This window comes from Myodes glareolus, chromosome 9 (assembly GCF_982192425.1).
Source record: "Myodes glareolus chromosome 9, mMyoGla1.1, whole genome shotgun sequence".
Lineage (NCBI taxonomy): Eukaryota > Metazoa > Chordata > Mammalia > Rodentia > Cricetidae > Myodes > Myodes glareolus.
Window position 1 is genome coordinate 59,836,578 of NC_142034.1, and position 16,835 is coordinate 59,853,412.

The window sequence follows — 16,835 nt, forward strand, 5'->3', positions numbered from 1 at the left end:
GACCTCTCCCTCCCTCCCCGCACCCCCCCTCTCTCTTGATCTCTATCTCTCTGAGGGTGTGTGTGTGTGTGTGTGTGTGTGTGTGTATAAATTATCTTTAATCCAGACCTCTTCATTAAATTCTTGAACATACTGAAACTCTTCAAGGACTAATGACAATAAGATACATCATTTTTGAGTTTGTCATTCAACTCATTCTGGTCACTTTGATACTTCCCAGTGAGAAAAGAAATCTAGCCCAAGGAAGAATGCTAAAAAACGGCAAAGGAATTTTATTCCCACAATTTGATTGATTGCTTCCTATTCTGAATACTCAAGAGGTTAAAAAACAAAACAAAATGAAGCCTTCCCTGGCTGGCCTTGGGTTTCTCCAGCTAATCTTTCACAAGCAGGCAACACCAGAAAACACAAATTAGTAACAAAGATCCAAGGGCCAGGTGGCCCAGAGGGGCCCAAACCAACTTTTGTCCAAAAACTGCTGAGGAAAGCATCTAAAATACATGTAGATGAAGAGTGAGCAGATTCAATCCGAGTTAAGGCTTTAATGAATCAGTTCTGGGACAACAGAAGGTTATACTTCAACTGGTACCAGCCCAGTAGGATTTCTGTCCTGTTCCATGTATGCCCAGATCAAATATAGGTAACCTACAGGGGGTATAGTTGTCAAAAACTGGGGCATATGTGCCTATGGCCTGGGCACTGTGGACAGGCTCTCTGCTCACGATGGCCAGGAGGCTACAATCATGATGACAGAAGCATGCTAGGTTATGGTGGGCTATGTTCTGACTTGGAGTACTAACTAAGGCATAGAATCCAGGGTCATCAGCTCCGGTATGGTGCCTCCCCCATCAATCACTAAGAAAATACCCTAGAGGGCTGGAGAGATGGCTCAGAGGTTAAGACTAAAGAGGAAAAAATGTCAATCCAAAGGTAAGTGCGACAAACACTTTAGTAGAGAGAGAATTGGCAGCATGCAGGGAGAAGGCCTCTCCTCACACTGCAAAGGAGAACTCAAGGCCACCCAGTGACTCCAGACACTGGGCACAGCTACCACCCCACCTGGGCCCTAGTGTAGGAAAGCAAGAATCTTTCCCATCACAGTCCTGGCAGGGCTTTGGCTTCTGTGTGCAGCAACCCGGAAGCACTGTGCCCGGCTCACTCAAGAGGTTGTTTGGTGATTATTGTTATATTTTAATGGATATGGAAAGAGCCCATAGCTGGTTCACTATTATCAATATACTCAGTAGGATCAGTTGTCCAATTTTATAACTAATGGTCCCCGATCAGAATCAAACAGTGCAGACCAGTTTTATAACTAATAGGTCCTTGATCAAATCGAACCAAAGCGACATGGCTGCTTTCTGTAGCCAGGATCTCTGGGATCAGGGCTGAAGAGTTAGGCAGGGGCTGCGTGTGGTTGTTTCTGTCAGAGAGCATCCCAGAATGCTCAGGGGGTGGAGCACACTGAAGGCCCAGATGTGGGACAATCTGGGATCACATCAGTCTATCATTTGGGGGTAAGTTACTTCCCTTTTTCAAATCTGGGTGTTTTTAAATGTAGGCTGCAGGAAATATCAAGACAGACTTTAAATATTGGTCCTACTAAGATTGAAGAGACTACCGTTCACCTCATTCAGCACACAGCAAGGGCTCAACACAACCGGTTTTGGCCACTTTACCCCTAGAATGGTGGGTTTTGTCAAATACACATTACAGGGTTCCCAGGCTTTGTTTGTTGGTTTGAAAAAAAGAATAGTTTTAAAGGACACATTTTCCCTCCACTACAATGGGGAGAACGCCAAAAGTAGAGAATGCATTAAATCACCCAAATTAATTTTATTTGCACAAGCATCCATGTCCATCTCTTGCACAAGAGATGCCTAGAGCAGATCCATGGAAGAGAGTACCATCAGCCCAATAAAATGAAACACCGCTGACTTCCCGGGGGGCTCTGAAAGGGGCAGGTGTAGCTTTGTTTTTATTAAGAAAAAAAAGTGATGTGGATTTTTTATAGTCCATTATAAATAGTTTTAGAATTATTAAAATATATGCTATTTTTACACTTGTTTTAAATATCACAGGGAAAATGTTTGGAGGGAGATTTTCATCACTCTGTTAAATGAGAGGCCCAGCTCTGCAACTGTGTGGTTAAAAACCTGCCACCTAGACAGGGACTTGAAGTCTGACAGCGCTGTCAGAGGAGAGAAGCACCAGCAAAGCAAGCCACTCAGCTATAGGACGCTCCATTCTATTGGCTCTCCTGCACTCTGCAATGGGACCTTCTCTCCACCTCTTCCAACCTGGAATGTGGCAATGGCTTTAGGTGTTCTGGAAGCCTCTACACCGTAGCAGAGACATTGAGACCAGTTAGTGTATGATCCATGTAAACTGTCCCAGGCAGTCCAAGCCATGTTGTCATCACAGCCCGCATCTGTACCCCATAACCAGCATCCCCAGCTCTGAGGCCTACTCTTCCTATGTTTGTAATTAAGAATGAAAACCTTAGGGATCTGTAGAGATGGCTCAGCAGTTAAGAGCACTTGTTGCTCTTACAGAGAAATTGGGTTTGGTTCCCAGCATCCACATGGTGATTAACAACTGTTTGTAACCCCAGTTCCAGGTGATCCAGCACCCTCTTATGGGCTCTGCAGGCACCAGGCATATACATGGTACACAGATGTATGTACAGACAAAACACCCACACACCATACACTTAATACACATACAAAACACCATACCCACAAATAAACCTTTTTTAAAAATAGTTTTTAAAAAGCCCTGTGTCTCATTTATCTGACTCTCACTTTAGCTTTTTCCATTTCTCAAGCCCAGGCACTTGTGAAAAGTTCTCTGTCCATAGAGGGAGTTTCAGGGTCGGGGGGTTTCATCCCTGCCTCACTTTGCTTTGGCCATCTAGAAGTGAAAGACGGGAAGGACACTATCTCTGTGGATGAGCCAAGAGGGAGTGTTGTTCCGAAACAAGCCTAGGGGGCGGGGTGTCATCCGGTCTGGAAGCAACAGGTGCTGTGAGGAGGGGAAGCAGCCAGCCCACACAGGCCCTCCAAAGTAAGGAGCACGGGACACACAGAATGTCTGTAGCGTGCTTAAACACAAGCTGTCTTCGCTGTCCCCTAAGCTCTTCTTGACTTCTCTGTTGGCTTCGTGTGGGGCTTGGGGATAATTTTAGATATTTGAACCACACAAAATAGCACAAAGATAAACTTTGCCCTCCGGGGAGTGGGTATCATTACACAGATACAGGTCAAGTATAACACACTGTCAAAAACCAAGACGCTCATCTGGGTCAATTAGACTGGGTGTGGCAACAAATGCCTATAATCCCAGCATGTGGGAGGCTAAGGCAGCCGGCCTGGGCTACATGCAGAGATGTCATCTCCAAACAAGAAACAAAACACACAAACGTCAGAAAGTACCCCTCCTTCTATTTGCTCTGGAATTAGTCCAAGAACCCCAGAGTGCCGGAAAACCATAGCCCTAAATGCAAGCAATTTATATGTGCTCACACACAAAGGTAATGGCCTTTACCTCTCTGCTAAGCACTTACATGCTGTGGCCGCAGTTTCTGCAGTTTGGGCCATGCCATGTACAGCTTTCTCTTTCCTTCAAAATCCTGCAGACAGAAGACTCCTTTTTGTCACAGACCTCAGCAAGTCAGCATTCACTAGAACTTCTCTTTCTTGACTGAGATTTGGACTTTTCACTTAAGGGAAGCACTTCGTGCCTCTTCTTCCTCAAGTTCAAGTTGCCAGCAATGCCTACACCTGCGCCGGTCTCACTGTTAAGTAAAATAAGGCTCAGTTGCATCGGAAGCATAGGAGTAGGGTGGAGGTAAGAATGCGAATACACAGGACGCAGGGGTGACTCACACACGAAGTGGAACAGCATAAGATCTCATCCTGCTATCCAGAAAGGCACCAAATTGAAGACGTGTGAGTTCTTTGTTTCCAGAATTCTCCACTAAGATATTCAGCCTGTGATTGGCCACTGGTAAGTGAAACCCCAAGCTACCTAATGCCATTCGCTCAATGAACCACATCATGCACACTCGCCTAGTTGATTCTCTATTCACTTATTTTTCTGTTCTAGCCTGAACCAATGTCTTGTAGAGTGTTGCTCAATTTGGGTTTTTCTTAGGACTGTCATATTTACATAGGTTCTGGACCCAGGGGAAAATATCCCACAGATGAAAGTTATGTTCAATGAATAATACCAGGGCAATAAACGAAACCTCAGCAGAAGACAGTGGTGCCTTCAGCCACTGTGTTACTTGATTAAGGTCACTTCTTCCAGTTTCCCAGCTATAATGTTCCTATCCCTCCCCTTCCCACTGTTTTAACCTGACTCCATCTGTCCTTGGGCACGGAAATGCATCTTTGACTTCTGTCCCAGGAGTTATCCTGCATCTGGAGTGACCACGGCAGGAACTCCAAGGGTTAAGTCGGCTTCTGTATGCCTCTTGTTTCCTTAAGAACCACAGGACCCTCCTCCAGAGCCTGCACCACACAAAGTCATCTGGAAGCATTTCCATCTGAAGCCAGCTCTCAGAAACAGAGGCAAAACGCACTAACAAAAGTAATCTGGGGCATATGGCATTCCTTCCCCTACACATTTCTAATATAAATCCTCTAATCATTTGTATCTTGCTTTTCGGGTTTATTGTCAAGTCAAGTCTCTTTTATTTCTCTCCAAAGAATAAACTGCCTGCCTCAAAGAAGGGAACTGCTTCTACCTAAAAGAGGCAAAACGCAACAGCTGGGCTAGGCGGATGGTACCTGTTATGTAAGTGTTACATACTTCGTTATTCTCCGTCCCTCTCTCCCTCTCTTCCAGTCCCTTTCTCCCTCTCCTCCCTTTCCCTCTCTTCCCCTCTCTGTTTTTCTCCCTCCTCCCTCCCTCTCCCGCCTCCTCCTTTCCTACTCTTCCCTTCTCCCACTTTCCTCCTCTCCCACTCTTCCTCCCAGTCCACTGCTCAATTTTCTCTTCTACAAGGCTACAAACACAACCTGAGCAAGCACCTCTTAGCTCGGGCAAGGTTTACTGACTGCTCATTTCACCACTAGATGGCGCTACACAACACATTCAAACTAGTCAGTTCTCAAACGAGAAGGAATTTTGTTTATATCCTTTCAAAGAATCTCTCTTGCATTCCTAATGGCAAGTACTTAACTGCATTATTAATAAACACTCCCCCTTTCCTGCCACACATCTGCCATCATCCGACGACTCCTGAGACTGGTTAAAACCGTACTCAGTGGTACAGAACTCAAGTGACCCAAGGACTTGCGTTCAGGTACCCGAGGAATGCCAACCAGTCAAGGATTGTATCATTGGAAGAAGGAATTAGGAGAGAAAACCGAGCCCTGGCTCAGTTCCTAAACCTTGGCTTCACATATGTTTTCTTACTAGCTGTAGTCATATACCCCACAGAGATTTTTAAAGTGTATCAAATTAGCACACATCCTGAAGTGTTGAGCATCTGATCAAGGTGAAGGGCAGAGGGCAAGTGTTGCTTCAGCGCCGTTTCCTCCCTTTGTGCCTATATGAAAGCCACATATCTGACGAGAAACTTTACTTCCACAATTTTAACTCATTACTTAAGGATAACAAACTTCCCAGACTTCAGGGTTTAATTCTGTTGGGAAAAACAGACCAAGAGCCTACCCTTGATTATTGAGTTTTGTAATCTGGTTTTTGGATGGGGTGCCTCATAGGGAGCCAGGCTAGTTCCAAACTTGTGGTCTTCCCAAGTCAGCCTGCAGAGTCCTGGAGTTACACGGTGGGGCACTGTGCCTGGCAAAACCAGTTCTCTTTATGGACCATACCTCTATTAAGTGGGGGTGGATGGTATTTCCCCCTTGGGAAAAGAGCTACTTGTACAGGGTTCCTGCCTGGACCCAGCAATGGCGCTGATGGTGGCTACAGTTTACAGTTGTTCAATGTGTCCCTTGGAGAGATGACCAGTTCTTATGGCTGTTTACACCAAGGAGGTTTGTTTGCTCTGTGACCAGCATTCTTCATGATCTGAACATCTGGTCTATGTAAGGTTAGCCCCTGCTGTCATTAATTGCACAGGCCCACTTTATTCCCATGACCCGTCTGAAATACAGACTTGGCACTTATTCATCCCTAGCCAATCAACCGGTTTATTTATATGAGACAAATATTTGGGCCAGAGTGTTTTCTTTTAAGGGAAGGTGGGGCAGGAGATCACAACACTGTGGGGGGACTTCCACCCAGAGATTATCTTTGCTTTCTCACATGAAGTGAAGCAGCACACGGTACCCCTCAGATTACAAGGGGAGGCATACAGGAGGAAGTGCAGACTCACGGTATTTCAGCTCCAGGATAATCGGAGCCTCTTCTGTACCTGGCACATCTAAGTCATTCCCTAAACATTGATTGAATAATTTAATTAATCAACAGATTCTATCCCTTCCCTATCTATTAAATATATACTTATATGCATATATACATGCACAACACACACACACACACACACACACACACACACGACTGATTAAATTATCAGTGGCATCTCCAGGGAGAGAACCCAGAATTCAGACAATGACTGCAGGTGGAAGTGTATTCATGGAAGAAATAGCTCCATTTTTCCCCACAGATATGAACCCCCCTGGACTCAGAGTCCTTCTTTGCTTACTCAAGGACACAGTCTCTGGACTTCAGTCCCTATGACCTTGCATGGGTGGCCAGGATCTGCACCTCCTTTGGCTTAAATTTCAGACTCTTTGTGCAGAAGGGGATGGTGGTGCAGGGGGTGGGAATGGTTCCTGGAGGTCCTCTGCAGCTGCTCCCAGCTGCCACAAAATGCAGTTCTCCCGGAAGCCGGAAGTTCCTTTGCTAAGTTGACTCTCTAGTGGCCTTGAAAAATAAAGCCATGATCACGAAAGGTTAAAACTTTCACATTTTGATTAAGTCAGGAGAACACTAACTCCAAAACTCCAAGCTGAGGAATCGTCTGTCTTTACCGTATGCTATAATATGATAGTCTTCTCAGCTTAAATGGTCTAGAATTGCTAATGAAGGGAATTAAAACGTGGGACATGCTAGTACCAAAGACAACATAACGAATGCTTCCTATTATGGCCCAAATAAAGATATAGGGTGTTAGAGGAGCCACGTATAAGCATGTGTGTTTTCGTGAACGTGTGGATGGATAAATAGATACAAACAGACAGATGCATAGCAGGCCCTCTATATCTACAAGTTGTGCATCCAGAGACTCAGCCAACTGTGTATGAAAACATGCAGAAAACATTACATCTGTGTTGAACATGTCCTGTCTTTTTTTTCTGTTATTGTTCCCTAGACATTGCTGTAGAGGCTCTTTACATAAAACTTGCATTGTATCACGCATTATAAATAACGCACACATGATTTAAAGTGCAGAGGACGATGTTTTAACTTATGTGCAAATATTGTCCCATTCCTAGGATGAACTTGAGCATCTGAAAAGTTTGACGTTTACCAGGAGAGGGGACCAATGTCCCACAGATACCAAAGGAGGAGTGTATGAATCGGTACATGTATAATTTATTTAAATAATTTACAGATATATGTCCTTTGTCTCCGTAGGGAAAATGGAATACACTTTCTCTGCAGATGTAATAAACAAGCAGGGGCAGGGCCCCCTCTCATTCAGTTCAAAGTTCACCTGCCCTTGAACTGCAATAGAGGCCACTGGTCTTGACTTCCAGTAAAGATCTCTGCATTTGGGAGAGAGTGAAGTTATTTCCACTCGCCTTTATGATCATACCACACCACTCGTGCAATGGAAACAGATACAGTTCGCTTTGAACGACTGCTGTCACGTGACGTGCAAGCCGCAGACATTTGTTGCACTGATACCATGTCTGCTAAATTAAGTCGTGAGGAATGCTTTTCAAACCCAACAGGGTGGAGTTTCATACCCAGAATCCTCCACTGGAGTGTCCTGAGTTGTTAGGAACAAGCCTTCACACACACACACACACACACACACAAAAAAAAATTGCCAGGAGACTTGTTAGCCTACTCCAGTCATGTCAAGAGACCAGGGTCCATCAATCCCACCCTCTTAATCTTAAATTGAGAGGCCTGTGTTACATAGAGACCCGAGGTCTATACAGTGAGTCACCCGCTAAAGGTTACAGCTAAGACATCAAAGGCTTTAAATCAATAAGGAAAACCTCCTGTTAAGACGTTGAATAACAAATTCATTTGCATTTTCTATGATTTGTTTCAAAGATGGACTTATACTCTATGCTGGAAACACAGCTTATGTTTTATTTTCTTCTCAGTGATGGAAATATATAGACACATCTCATCAACGAGAGTTTCTAACTCTCAAACTCCTCCGAAAGATTTCTTCAAACTTCCTAAAAGCAAGTTTTCTCCCTTCATAAGGACAGTAGGGGGCACTGCCACAGCAAACTGTTAACAAATGAGAGAGAGAGAGAGAGAGAGAGAGAGAGAGAGAGAGAGAGAGAGAGAAGGGGAGAAGAAAGATAAAAAGAACGAAGAAACAAAAAGAGAAAGGGAGGATAGAGGGAAGAGAAAAAGAAAGGATGAAAGAAATAGAGAGAAATAAAGGATGAAAGGAATAGATAGAAAGAAAGAAGAAAGCAAAGGAAGAAAAAGAAGCAGAGACTAGACATCTTTTTTAATTTCCCCATGACAATAAGCATCTAGAAATAAATACATATTACGAATATTTTTCTCTTCCCTACTTTTCTTCTCTTTAATTTTTCAATAGAAAGGTTGTTTTTGTTTTGTTTTTTCCTCTGCGTGTGTATATGTGTCTGTCTGTGTAGTGTGTCCTTGTCTGTGTCTGTGTCTGTGTAACTGTGCGCATGTGCGTGTGTGACCTTAAATATGTGGTAGAAATTCTCTATTGCAGGTTTGGGGCAATTTAGAAAGGTCTACTCAGACCCTTGTTCTATATATTAGGTAGATATAAATAACCAAAATGGACAGTAACTTTAAGTTATTCTGTATGGGATTTTCTCATATAGAGAGTTAAGTCTTCAGTCTTTCTCATGAACATCAAACTCCAAGTTCAGAGTCAAGAAGAAAAAGAACTGTGGGGGAAATTTCATTAAATAATCCCATAATCCAGGCTCCACAGGTTGTTGCTTTTTTTTTTTAAAGGGAGTTTTTCATATTACTCTGTGAACTTAAATTTATGCATTCAATAAAAAAAACACTCACTGTGAATGTTAAAACAAAGACATTGTTCCGACACTTGGAAAATTAAATTCACCAAACCATGAAGTCTACTGTGCAGTTATTTTTGTAACCGCCATAAATTGCTTTTTAGAACTCCTCTGCCGGGGGTAAACAACCCGAGGAGATCTCCTTCATAGCTTACCACCAGCTTCCAAAGGCCAGGGCAGCCTCAAAGTTTATGACTTTTGCTTTTCATTCTTTCCCTGCCTTTTTTTTTTTTTAAGTAGTTGCGTTTTTAGTTACCTTGAAACCTTCCTGCTTTTACACGATTTCAGAAAGTCCCACAGAAAATCAGATCCAGGTCTGTGGATATACTGTGCCCTCAAACACACGGTGCTGGAATAAGAAGAAACAATCCTACCTTGTGGAAATAAAGTTTATAGAGCAAAACGAAAATAAAGGAGGTCAGTACTAAATATTTCACCATATTTAATAGTACCTCAGAGCCTGCGGCTGGCCTAGACATTTCAGACTGATGGCTTAAAACGCGTCCCTCCCAGCACTGTACGAGGCCCAATTCAATTCCAGCAGCTACAGATAAGAGCTTTAGGGTGTTTAGCCATTCCTCTCTCGTGTCCTTGAGGAATAGCACAGAACTGCCTTTGTGTTAAGAAGAAGGACCTGTTGTCCAGATTCAACAGGTCAGTTTTTAAGAACTTCCAGAGGGTACAAGGTAAATGTCGGAAGCGTGGAGGGGGGGGAGTTTTTTAAGTGGCTGATGATTTTAAATGATATATATTCTGTATCGGGGAAGGCTGATTGTTTTTCTTTCCAATGAATGGAAAGCTGCTGTTTTTAGAAGTGTTTAATGTTTGAATCTGATTTTTTTTTAGGACTAAACTATAAATTCCGCTTCTGAAATCGATCTGAACATGCTCTTGACCCTACACGCAAATACACTCGTCACATCATGCCCTTCTCTGTTTTATGAATGGTTCCTTCGCTGTATCTCAATTGTGTCATAACTTTTCTAATATTGTTTCAGTTATAATGAGAATGAATGTTTTATGAACAGGCTGAACTTTATAAAATGGGAAAATTCTAACCATATGATTTTTCCTTGAACTTGGAGGGTGGGGGTGGGGATGATGAGTATTTTTTTTCTTTAACCTCAAACTCAATCCAGGCCATGCTAGAGTTTATTAGAGTTTGACTAACTCTTATGGGTGATCTGCATTTGACACTGGCAAATAAACTTACCTTGCTTTTTCCACGATTTCTTAAAATATGTGTGTGTGTGTGTGTATCAACTTCTTTTCCCTTTTAAATTAGCTATCTTATTTGTAAAGATAATTGTCCAGAGCTCTTTAGAAAAGTTTCTGTCAGGCTAATGGTATTACCACGGAAATGTTCTTTAAAAACGCAGCGACTGGCTGCTGGCACTTGCTGGGACATAGATTATGGAAACGACATGGACTCCAGGCACTTGACACTTTTACAAAGTCTCTATATGACTTACCACTTTGGACAACTATCTGGCAAAGGGTCAAGGCAAATAAATACTGGGGCAAATACCGTGTTAACCACGGGGAATTACTCTCAAAGATAAAGGAACAGAAAGAGGCTTCCGTTAGTGGGATAACCCAGTAATGACGAACAGGTTTCTGACTTTAAAGAAAACTCTCTCGAGTCTTTCTTTTTCTTTTCCTTCATCTTAATACAAGGGCGACTTCAAGGGGCAGGCTGTTTGGAGGGAAAGGGAGTCCTGAGGATTAAAATGAAGACAACCCCCTTGCCTCTCTCAATCCGCCCCCCTCAAAGAAGAAGAGGGGAATGAGAGCCCTAGTAGGGGACAGCTACTACTTCCCCTTTGCTGTCCCTCCCAAGTCTCCCCCTCTGCTCAGCCTGCGCTCAAAAATACCCATGGGGGTCCCCTGCGCTCACCGGTACCAGGCAAGGCCCTTGTGGTAGCTGCGGTCGAAGAAGTGAGGCTCGGCGCCCACGGCGCGCACGTCGGGGTGCACGCGCAGGAACTCCAGCAGCGCCCTCGTGCCGCCCTTCTTCACGCCGATGATGATGGCCTGCGGCAGCTGCTTGCTCCCCTCGTCCAGGAGTAGGGCCAGGGTCCCGGACTGGGCCTCCGCCACGCTGCTTCCTGCCCCGGAGCCTCCTGGAGCCGCGGTCAGCCCAGGGCTCTGCTCATCCTGGTCGCCGCTGTCGCCTGGTCCGGGCCGCCCGCGTCTCCGCCGTTGCCGCAGCTGCAGGAGACGCTTCCTTTGCGCCCCCGCCGGCCACGCCGCCAGCTCCCTCGGTCCTGCAGAGACGCCGCGCCCCGGGACCCCCGCGACGGGGCCTGACCCGGGCTGGCAGCGCTCGGCCAGGCAGTAGAAGACGTAGAGGGAAGTGAGTAGCGAGCAGAGCATCAGCAAGAACTTCCTGAAGATGCTGCGCGACAGTGGCTCAGCCGGGCCTGGTTGGGCACCGGCGGGGCCCGAGGGGGCCATCCTAGCCGCAGGCGACTGACGACGGGCGGGCCATGCTAGGCCGGGACTGCACCAGGAGCCCTGCCATCCCGCTCGCTGCCCGGAGGCCACATCGTCCGAGCGCTCCTGCCTGCGGGAGAGGTGCCCCGCGGAGCGGCGGCCGGAGCTGGAGCGGGGACCAGAAGCCGCCCGCGAGCCTTTCTCGGGGTTCCGGGCTCCGGACGAAGGGGCAGAAAGGGGTTCGGGGCCGTGCTTAAGAAACCATCGTCTCGGGTCTGAAATGTGCTCGTGTCCTGAGCCTCGCTGGGCAGAGCTCGGCTCCCCGGGTCCCTGAGAGTAGCCGGACAAGGCAGTCTCTGCGGCGGCGGTGGCGAAGGCGCTGGGCTCAGCAGGGTTCCTGAGCGGCCACTCGGTGCGGATCTCGGCTCAGCGACCGTGCATCCTGCGCTCGGTCCCTATGGAGGGGACGCGGGACTCCCGGTCCGCAGAGCTGTGTGCGCTCCGGACAAAGCGAGTGACCCTTTTTCCCAGCCGCTGGCGGCTCTGCTTTCCTGGCCCTCCCAGGAGCGCGCTCAGAATCCTGGCTCAGATGGGCTCAGCACGGAGCCAGGTTCCTCCTTAGCCCCTCTGTCTGAGTGGAACTCGAACCTTCTGGCCTCTTGGGGCTCTCCGGAAGTCTACCCACTCCTCTGGGACTCCAGCTGGGAGCCGCCTGGAGTAGACCCTTTGCTCGGGACCTGTCAGTGGGCGCTGCCACTGTGCTCCTAGACGCTCCCCGCAGCCTCCTTGGCCGCTCCCGCCACACGTGGGACACGAAGGACAGCAAACTTGGTGATGACGTCAATGGCCCAGGCCAGACCAACCCAGGGATCCGCGCCGGGGTGCCGAGCAGAAAGTCTCACGGCCCCACTAGAGGGGCCAGAGGGGTGGGACCGAATTAAAATCTGAAAAAAGGCGGTGGCGAGGCACCGCCCAGTACACTGGGGAGGGCTGGAGGGGGGCGACAGAGGCGCCTTCCCCACCGTCCCCTTCTCCTTCACCCACCCCTCCCCCTCAGGTCTCTGGGCTGCTGTCAACTGACAGGGCCTCTGTGATTGCCTGGATCTGATGCCCACTCTGTCAGCCCCTCGCCAGATTATGGGTTCCCAAGTCTTTCCAGCTCAGTTTAGCTCTTAGCGGCCTTGACGCTCCCCAGATCCCAGTTCCTGTTTCCTCTTGTCCCAGCTTCGGCATCCCTATTCCTTTCCAGCTCACCCATTCCCATCCCCTGCTTCTTGTCCTAGAGATTTGAGAAGTTTTGTTTTCAGGAGTTCTTGGCGGCTCCGGCAGGCCACGCCCCCCGATTTGTTTGGGTAGAGAGAATTCTTCCGGGTAGATTTGACTTCTACTTCACTATCCAGCGCCTAGAAAGGAACCCCTTAGGAAAGAGATCAATAAATAAATCAAAAGTAGAAATTAAGATATTTTTAAATGTGGGTCTGATTCCAAATCCATATGCCCAGTTATTGGTAAAGTTTACTACTTTGTATGTGTGCACCATTGCGCTATGCGAGGCTGTGTTTGCACTCTTCCAGGGTAAAGAGTCCTTTCGTAAACAGTGATTTCCTCTTCCTGTTATATCCCCTGACCCTGGATACCCTTCCTGTGGCCCCAGAACAGGTCACACAGGGGTAAAATCTGCCACTTGCTGGTTCCTAGGGAGGTGGTCAGTAGAATCTGCAGATGTTGGGGGCTTCATTGTTTTCTTTGGGGTCACTCTGTGGGGATTTTGTTTTTCAATTTTATTCATTTATTTTTATTTTATGTGTATGCCTGTTCGGCCTGCATGTGTGTCTATGTACCACTTGGGTGTCTGGAGGGTGCTGGATCTCTTTGAACTGGAGTTACAGACTGTTGTGAGTCTAAATGTGGGTGCTGGGAATCTCACCCAGGTCCTCTAGAAGAGCAGCCAGGGCTCTTAACAGCCGAGCCATCTCTTCGGTTCCCAGATATTTCACTTTTGTCCCAGTCTTAATGTCTCCTTATGTCTGGCTGTCTCCTCCAAGGCCCTCATCACTTTATTCCTATCCATGTGTTTGTAGACATTTTTCTGCCCCAACCCTGTCACCCAGCTACCATAAAGATACCTCACTAGGAATTCTGCCTGCCCAGCCTTGACACTCAGATTTTTTTCTCCTCTTCCTGCCTATACCCCATTTGACCATGGAAGTGGAAGTTAGGGGGTTGCCTTTCGGCCTCCACAGGGGTGCTACTGATTCTAAGCTTGCTTGGTTCGAAGTGGATCACGTGTGGCATGCTGGCTAAGAACTCACAGGTGAGTATAGTCTTCTGTTCATAAACTACCAAACACAATTTATTCTACAGTCAATGAAGAACTGGCTAGATTTTAGGGCCAGGAAATGCTGGCCTTTGCCCAGGATGAGCAGCAAACCCTGCCAAGTTTCCATGTCTTATTATGTCTGAAAATTGGATATTGACAAACCACTTTGAAGTTTAATACTGACTTAAGGTTTAATTTATTTCGAAACTTTCCTCAGTGTGTTTCAATCTGACTTGTAGAAGGAAGGCAACAAAAACAGTGACCATTTAAAAGTTGTTCTGAAAGCAAGTAGTTTCACCGTCATCAGAACATCTGTTTTCTCATCTGGAATGCATTGGGCTCCGAGTTCACCTGCAGCTCATCACGAAGTGATATTCTACCTGTATAACCCTCTGTGAGCATTAATGGTGTGGTCCCAAGCCCCCAGACTTCCCAGCATCCAGACACATAAACTGAACAAATGTCTATTGTGCATATTGGCCCAGTCTGTGGTACTGTCTGAACAGTGGAAAGGGACTACCAGCCCTTCTTTCTTCTTCTTTTCTTAATCCAAGTCTTTGGAGGTAGTGTGTGTTCTCTTCTTACACACCTTAACTGAAGCCACATTTCAGATGCTTTCACGCGTAGCTTGTGACTACTGAAGCAGCGGCTTAAATGCCAGTGCTGTTTCAGAGGAGGAAGGGGTTTCAACAGCAGCCGGGCACGCACAGTCCAATACAGACAACTCCTAGAAGCTTTATCAACAAAAATATTTGCTTATAGAGAAGCAACAGCGACAGTACCCACATATATCACAGGACTCCTGGGTTAGTGGCCTCATAGCGACTCAGTTTACATTTACAGAAGTGAGACAGATCAGTGTAGAGGGGGGATTGTAGCTGGAAGGAATAGCTACACAGAAAAGCACTACACCTTGGTGTTTGGGCAAAGCTAGCCCAAGTTGACCTCCTAGGGAAGGAATCAGAGAAAGAAGTGTGGTGGTGGTGGTGGTGGTGGGTGTGTGTGTAAAAACAAACAGATGATAGATAATACAGAAAGCATTGCTGAAGGCTTTTTTTTTAAACCTGCCCCTTGCTTGTCCCCATCTGTATCCCTGACTTCATCTGGAATCAGCACACCCTACCAGACTAGCCATCGCAGAAGTCAGAGAGCTCAGGAGCTGACTGGTATCATGTATCCAGGTCAGGCCCTAAAGCAGGAACAAGAAATAATGCAAAAAGACTGTGTCCCACCTGGGAGGGGGAGGGAGAAACATGGATTTTATGAGCTTATACTGCTTTATTGATTTATTTATTATGTACATAGGGTTCTGCCTGCATGTATGCCTGCAGGCCAGAAGAGGGCACCAGATCTCATTACAGATGGTTGTGAGCCACTATGTGGTTGCTGGTAATTGAACTCAGGACCTCTGGAAGAGCAGTCTTTTAACCACTGAGCCATCTCACTAGTCCTAGCCTACACTCTTAATGAAACAAAATCTTTGCCCATGCTCATCAGAATATAACATTATTTTCAACAATTACCAGATTATATGTTCCGCATTCAGTCCCGGGTGGCCCTTCTTATTCTCTCAAGGCAAGTCGTGTTCACTTCGAATCTATCCTGCAGATTCCAGTTCAAAAGTCATCTTTAAGACTGCTGCTTTAGTTTGATGAAGGTTGCTGGTTCAGAACCTGCAGTGATATTTTGTTTATGGTTTAACAAATAAAACTTGTCTAAAGATCAAAGTGCAGAGCTAAGACACTAGAGGTCAGGGAGTGGTGGGACACATCTTTAATTCCAGGACTCGGGAGACAGAGGCAGAGGGATCTCTGTTAGTTCAAGGTCACCCTGGGTTACACAAGATTGAATCTGTCTAAAAGAGAAACAGAGCTCACACAAAGGTGATTCCAACACTTATGGTCCCATGCCTTTAACCTCAGCACTAGGGAGGTGGAGACAGGAGTGATATGGCTGGATGGAGAAAGGAATATAAGGTGGAAGGAGAGGTGGAGACAGGAGTGATGTGGCTGGCTGGAGAGAAGAATATAAGGAAAAAGCAAACAGGAGCTCAGGGAAGTCTGAGGTTGGGTGAAGACAGTTGCAGTGGTAGGTTTGGTGGAGACAGATGGAGTCTGGAGGTGCAGTCTAAGGACAGGATCGCCCCTTCGGTCTGAGCAATGGTAGAGGTACAAGAACTCTCTAGCTGCTGGCCTCTCTGCTTCTCTGATCTTCATCATTAACCCCTGTATCTGACTCTGGGTTTTATTACTAAGACCAACTAGAATTCATGGTACAAGAACCTCAGAAGGGACCATAGTTACAAAGAGGTCTGACCACCTACACTTTCCAGCTTCTTATTATAAATACCTCTAGTAAATCCCTGTTGCTGCTCACTGGTACATCTAAAAGATCAACCTATTTCCGACACAAGGATGTGCCCTGGAGAGATGTGCTGAATGAGCCAAAGAATCAAGAGAGGAACTGGAAGATGGGGTTGGGGAAGTTTCAGTGAGAGAGAGAAAAATACCCGAGGGATCAGAAGGCAGTACTGTGTGGTAAAGAGTCGATGCTTTGGTTGAGATAAACTATGTAATTGGCCTGGGGAAGGTGTTGATGAGAGTTGGAGATCACAAGGAATGAGGGGAGAACAGAAAGCAGATTGTGAATACCTAGTGGTTTTGACAAGAGCTCCATCATGATAGGATGTCTGTGAACATGTTCACGACTGCTTTTGCCTTTGTAGTGGGCTCTTTCTTTTACCAAGTCAAGACAGTGAAGTATGCCAGTGGAGTAAACATCTTTATCACAGACATCCCGTGATTTACTGAAAATGAAAGGAGGGTGGAGGAGGTCATAGATTTCAA

The 16,835-nt window shown here is 46.3% G+C and overlaps 1 protein-coding gene and 1 long non-coding RNA gene across 2 annotated transcripts in view; one reads left to right on the forward strand and one right to left on the reverse strand.

Annotated features, from left to right (window-relative positions):
* The window catches only part of Hs3st3a1 (heparan sulfate-glucosamine 3-sulfotransferase 3A1), a 90,092-nt gene extending 77,027 nt beyond the window's left edge, over nt 1–13,065 (reverse strand). Inside the window, exon 1 of the mRNA XM_085695107.2 lies at nt 11,131–13,065. Coding sequence (XP_085551233.1) covers nt 11,131–11,690 — 560 coding nt within the window. The 5' untranslated portion in view covers nt 11,691–13,065. The remainder of the gene's footprint in view (nt 1–11,130) is intronic.
* On the forward strand, nt 9,643–13,140 carry LOC148120930 (uncharacterized). The gene is made up of 2 exons (XR_015738851.1): nt 9,643–9,887; nt 10,080–13,140. It is a non-coding gene; the product is annotated as an uncharacterized LOC148120930 (long non-coding RNA).
* Nucleotides 13,141–16,835: the final 3,695 nt, after the last annotated feature.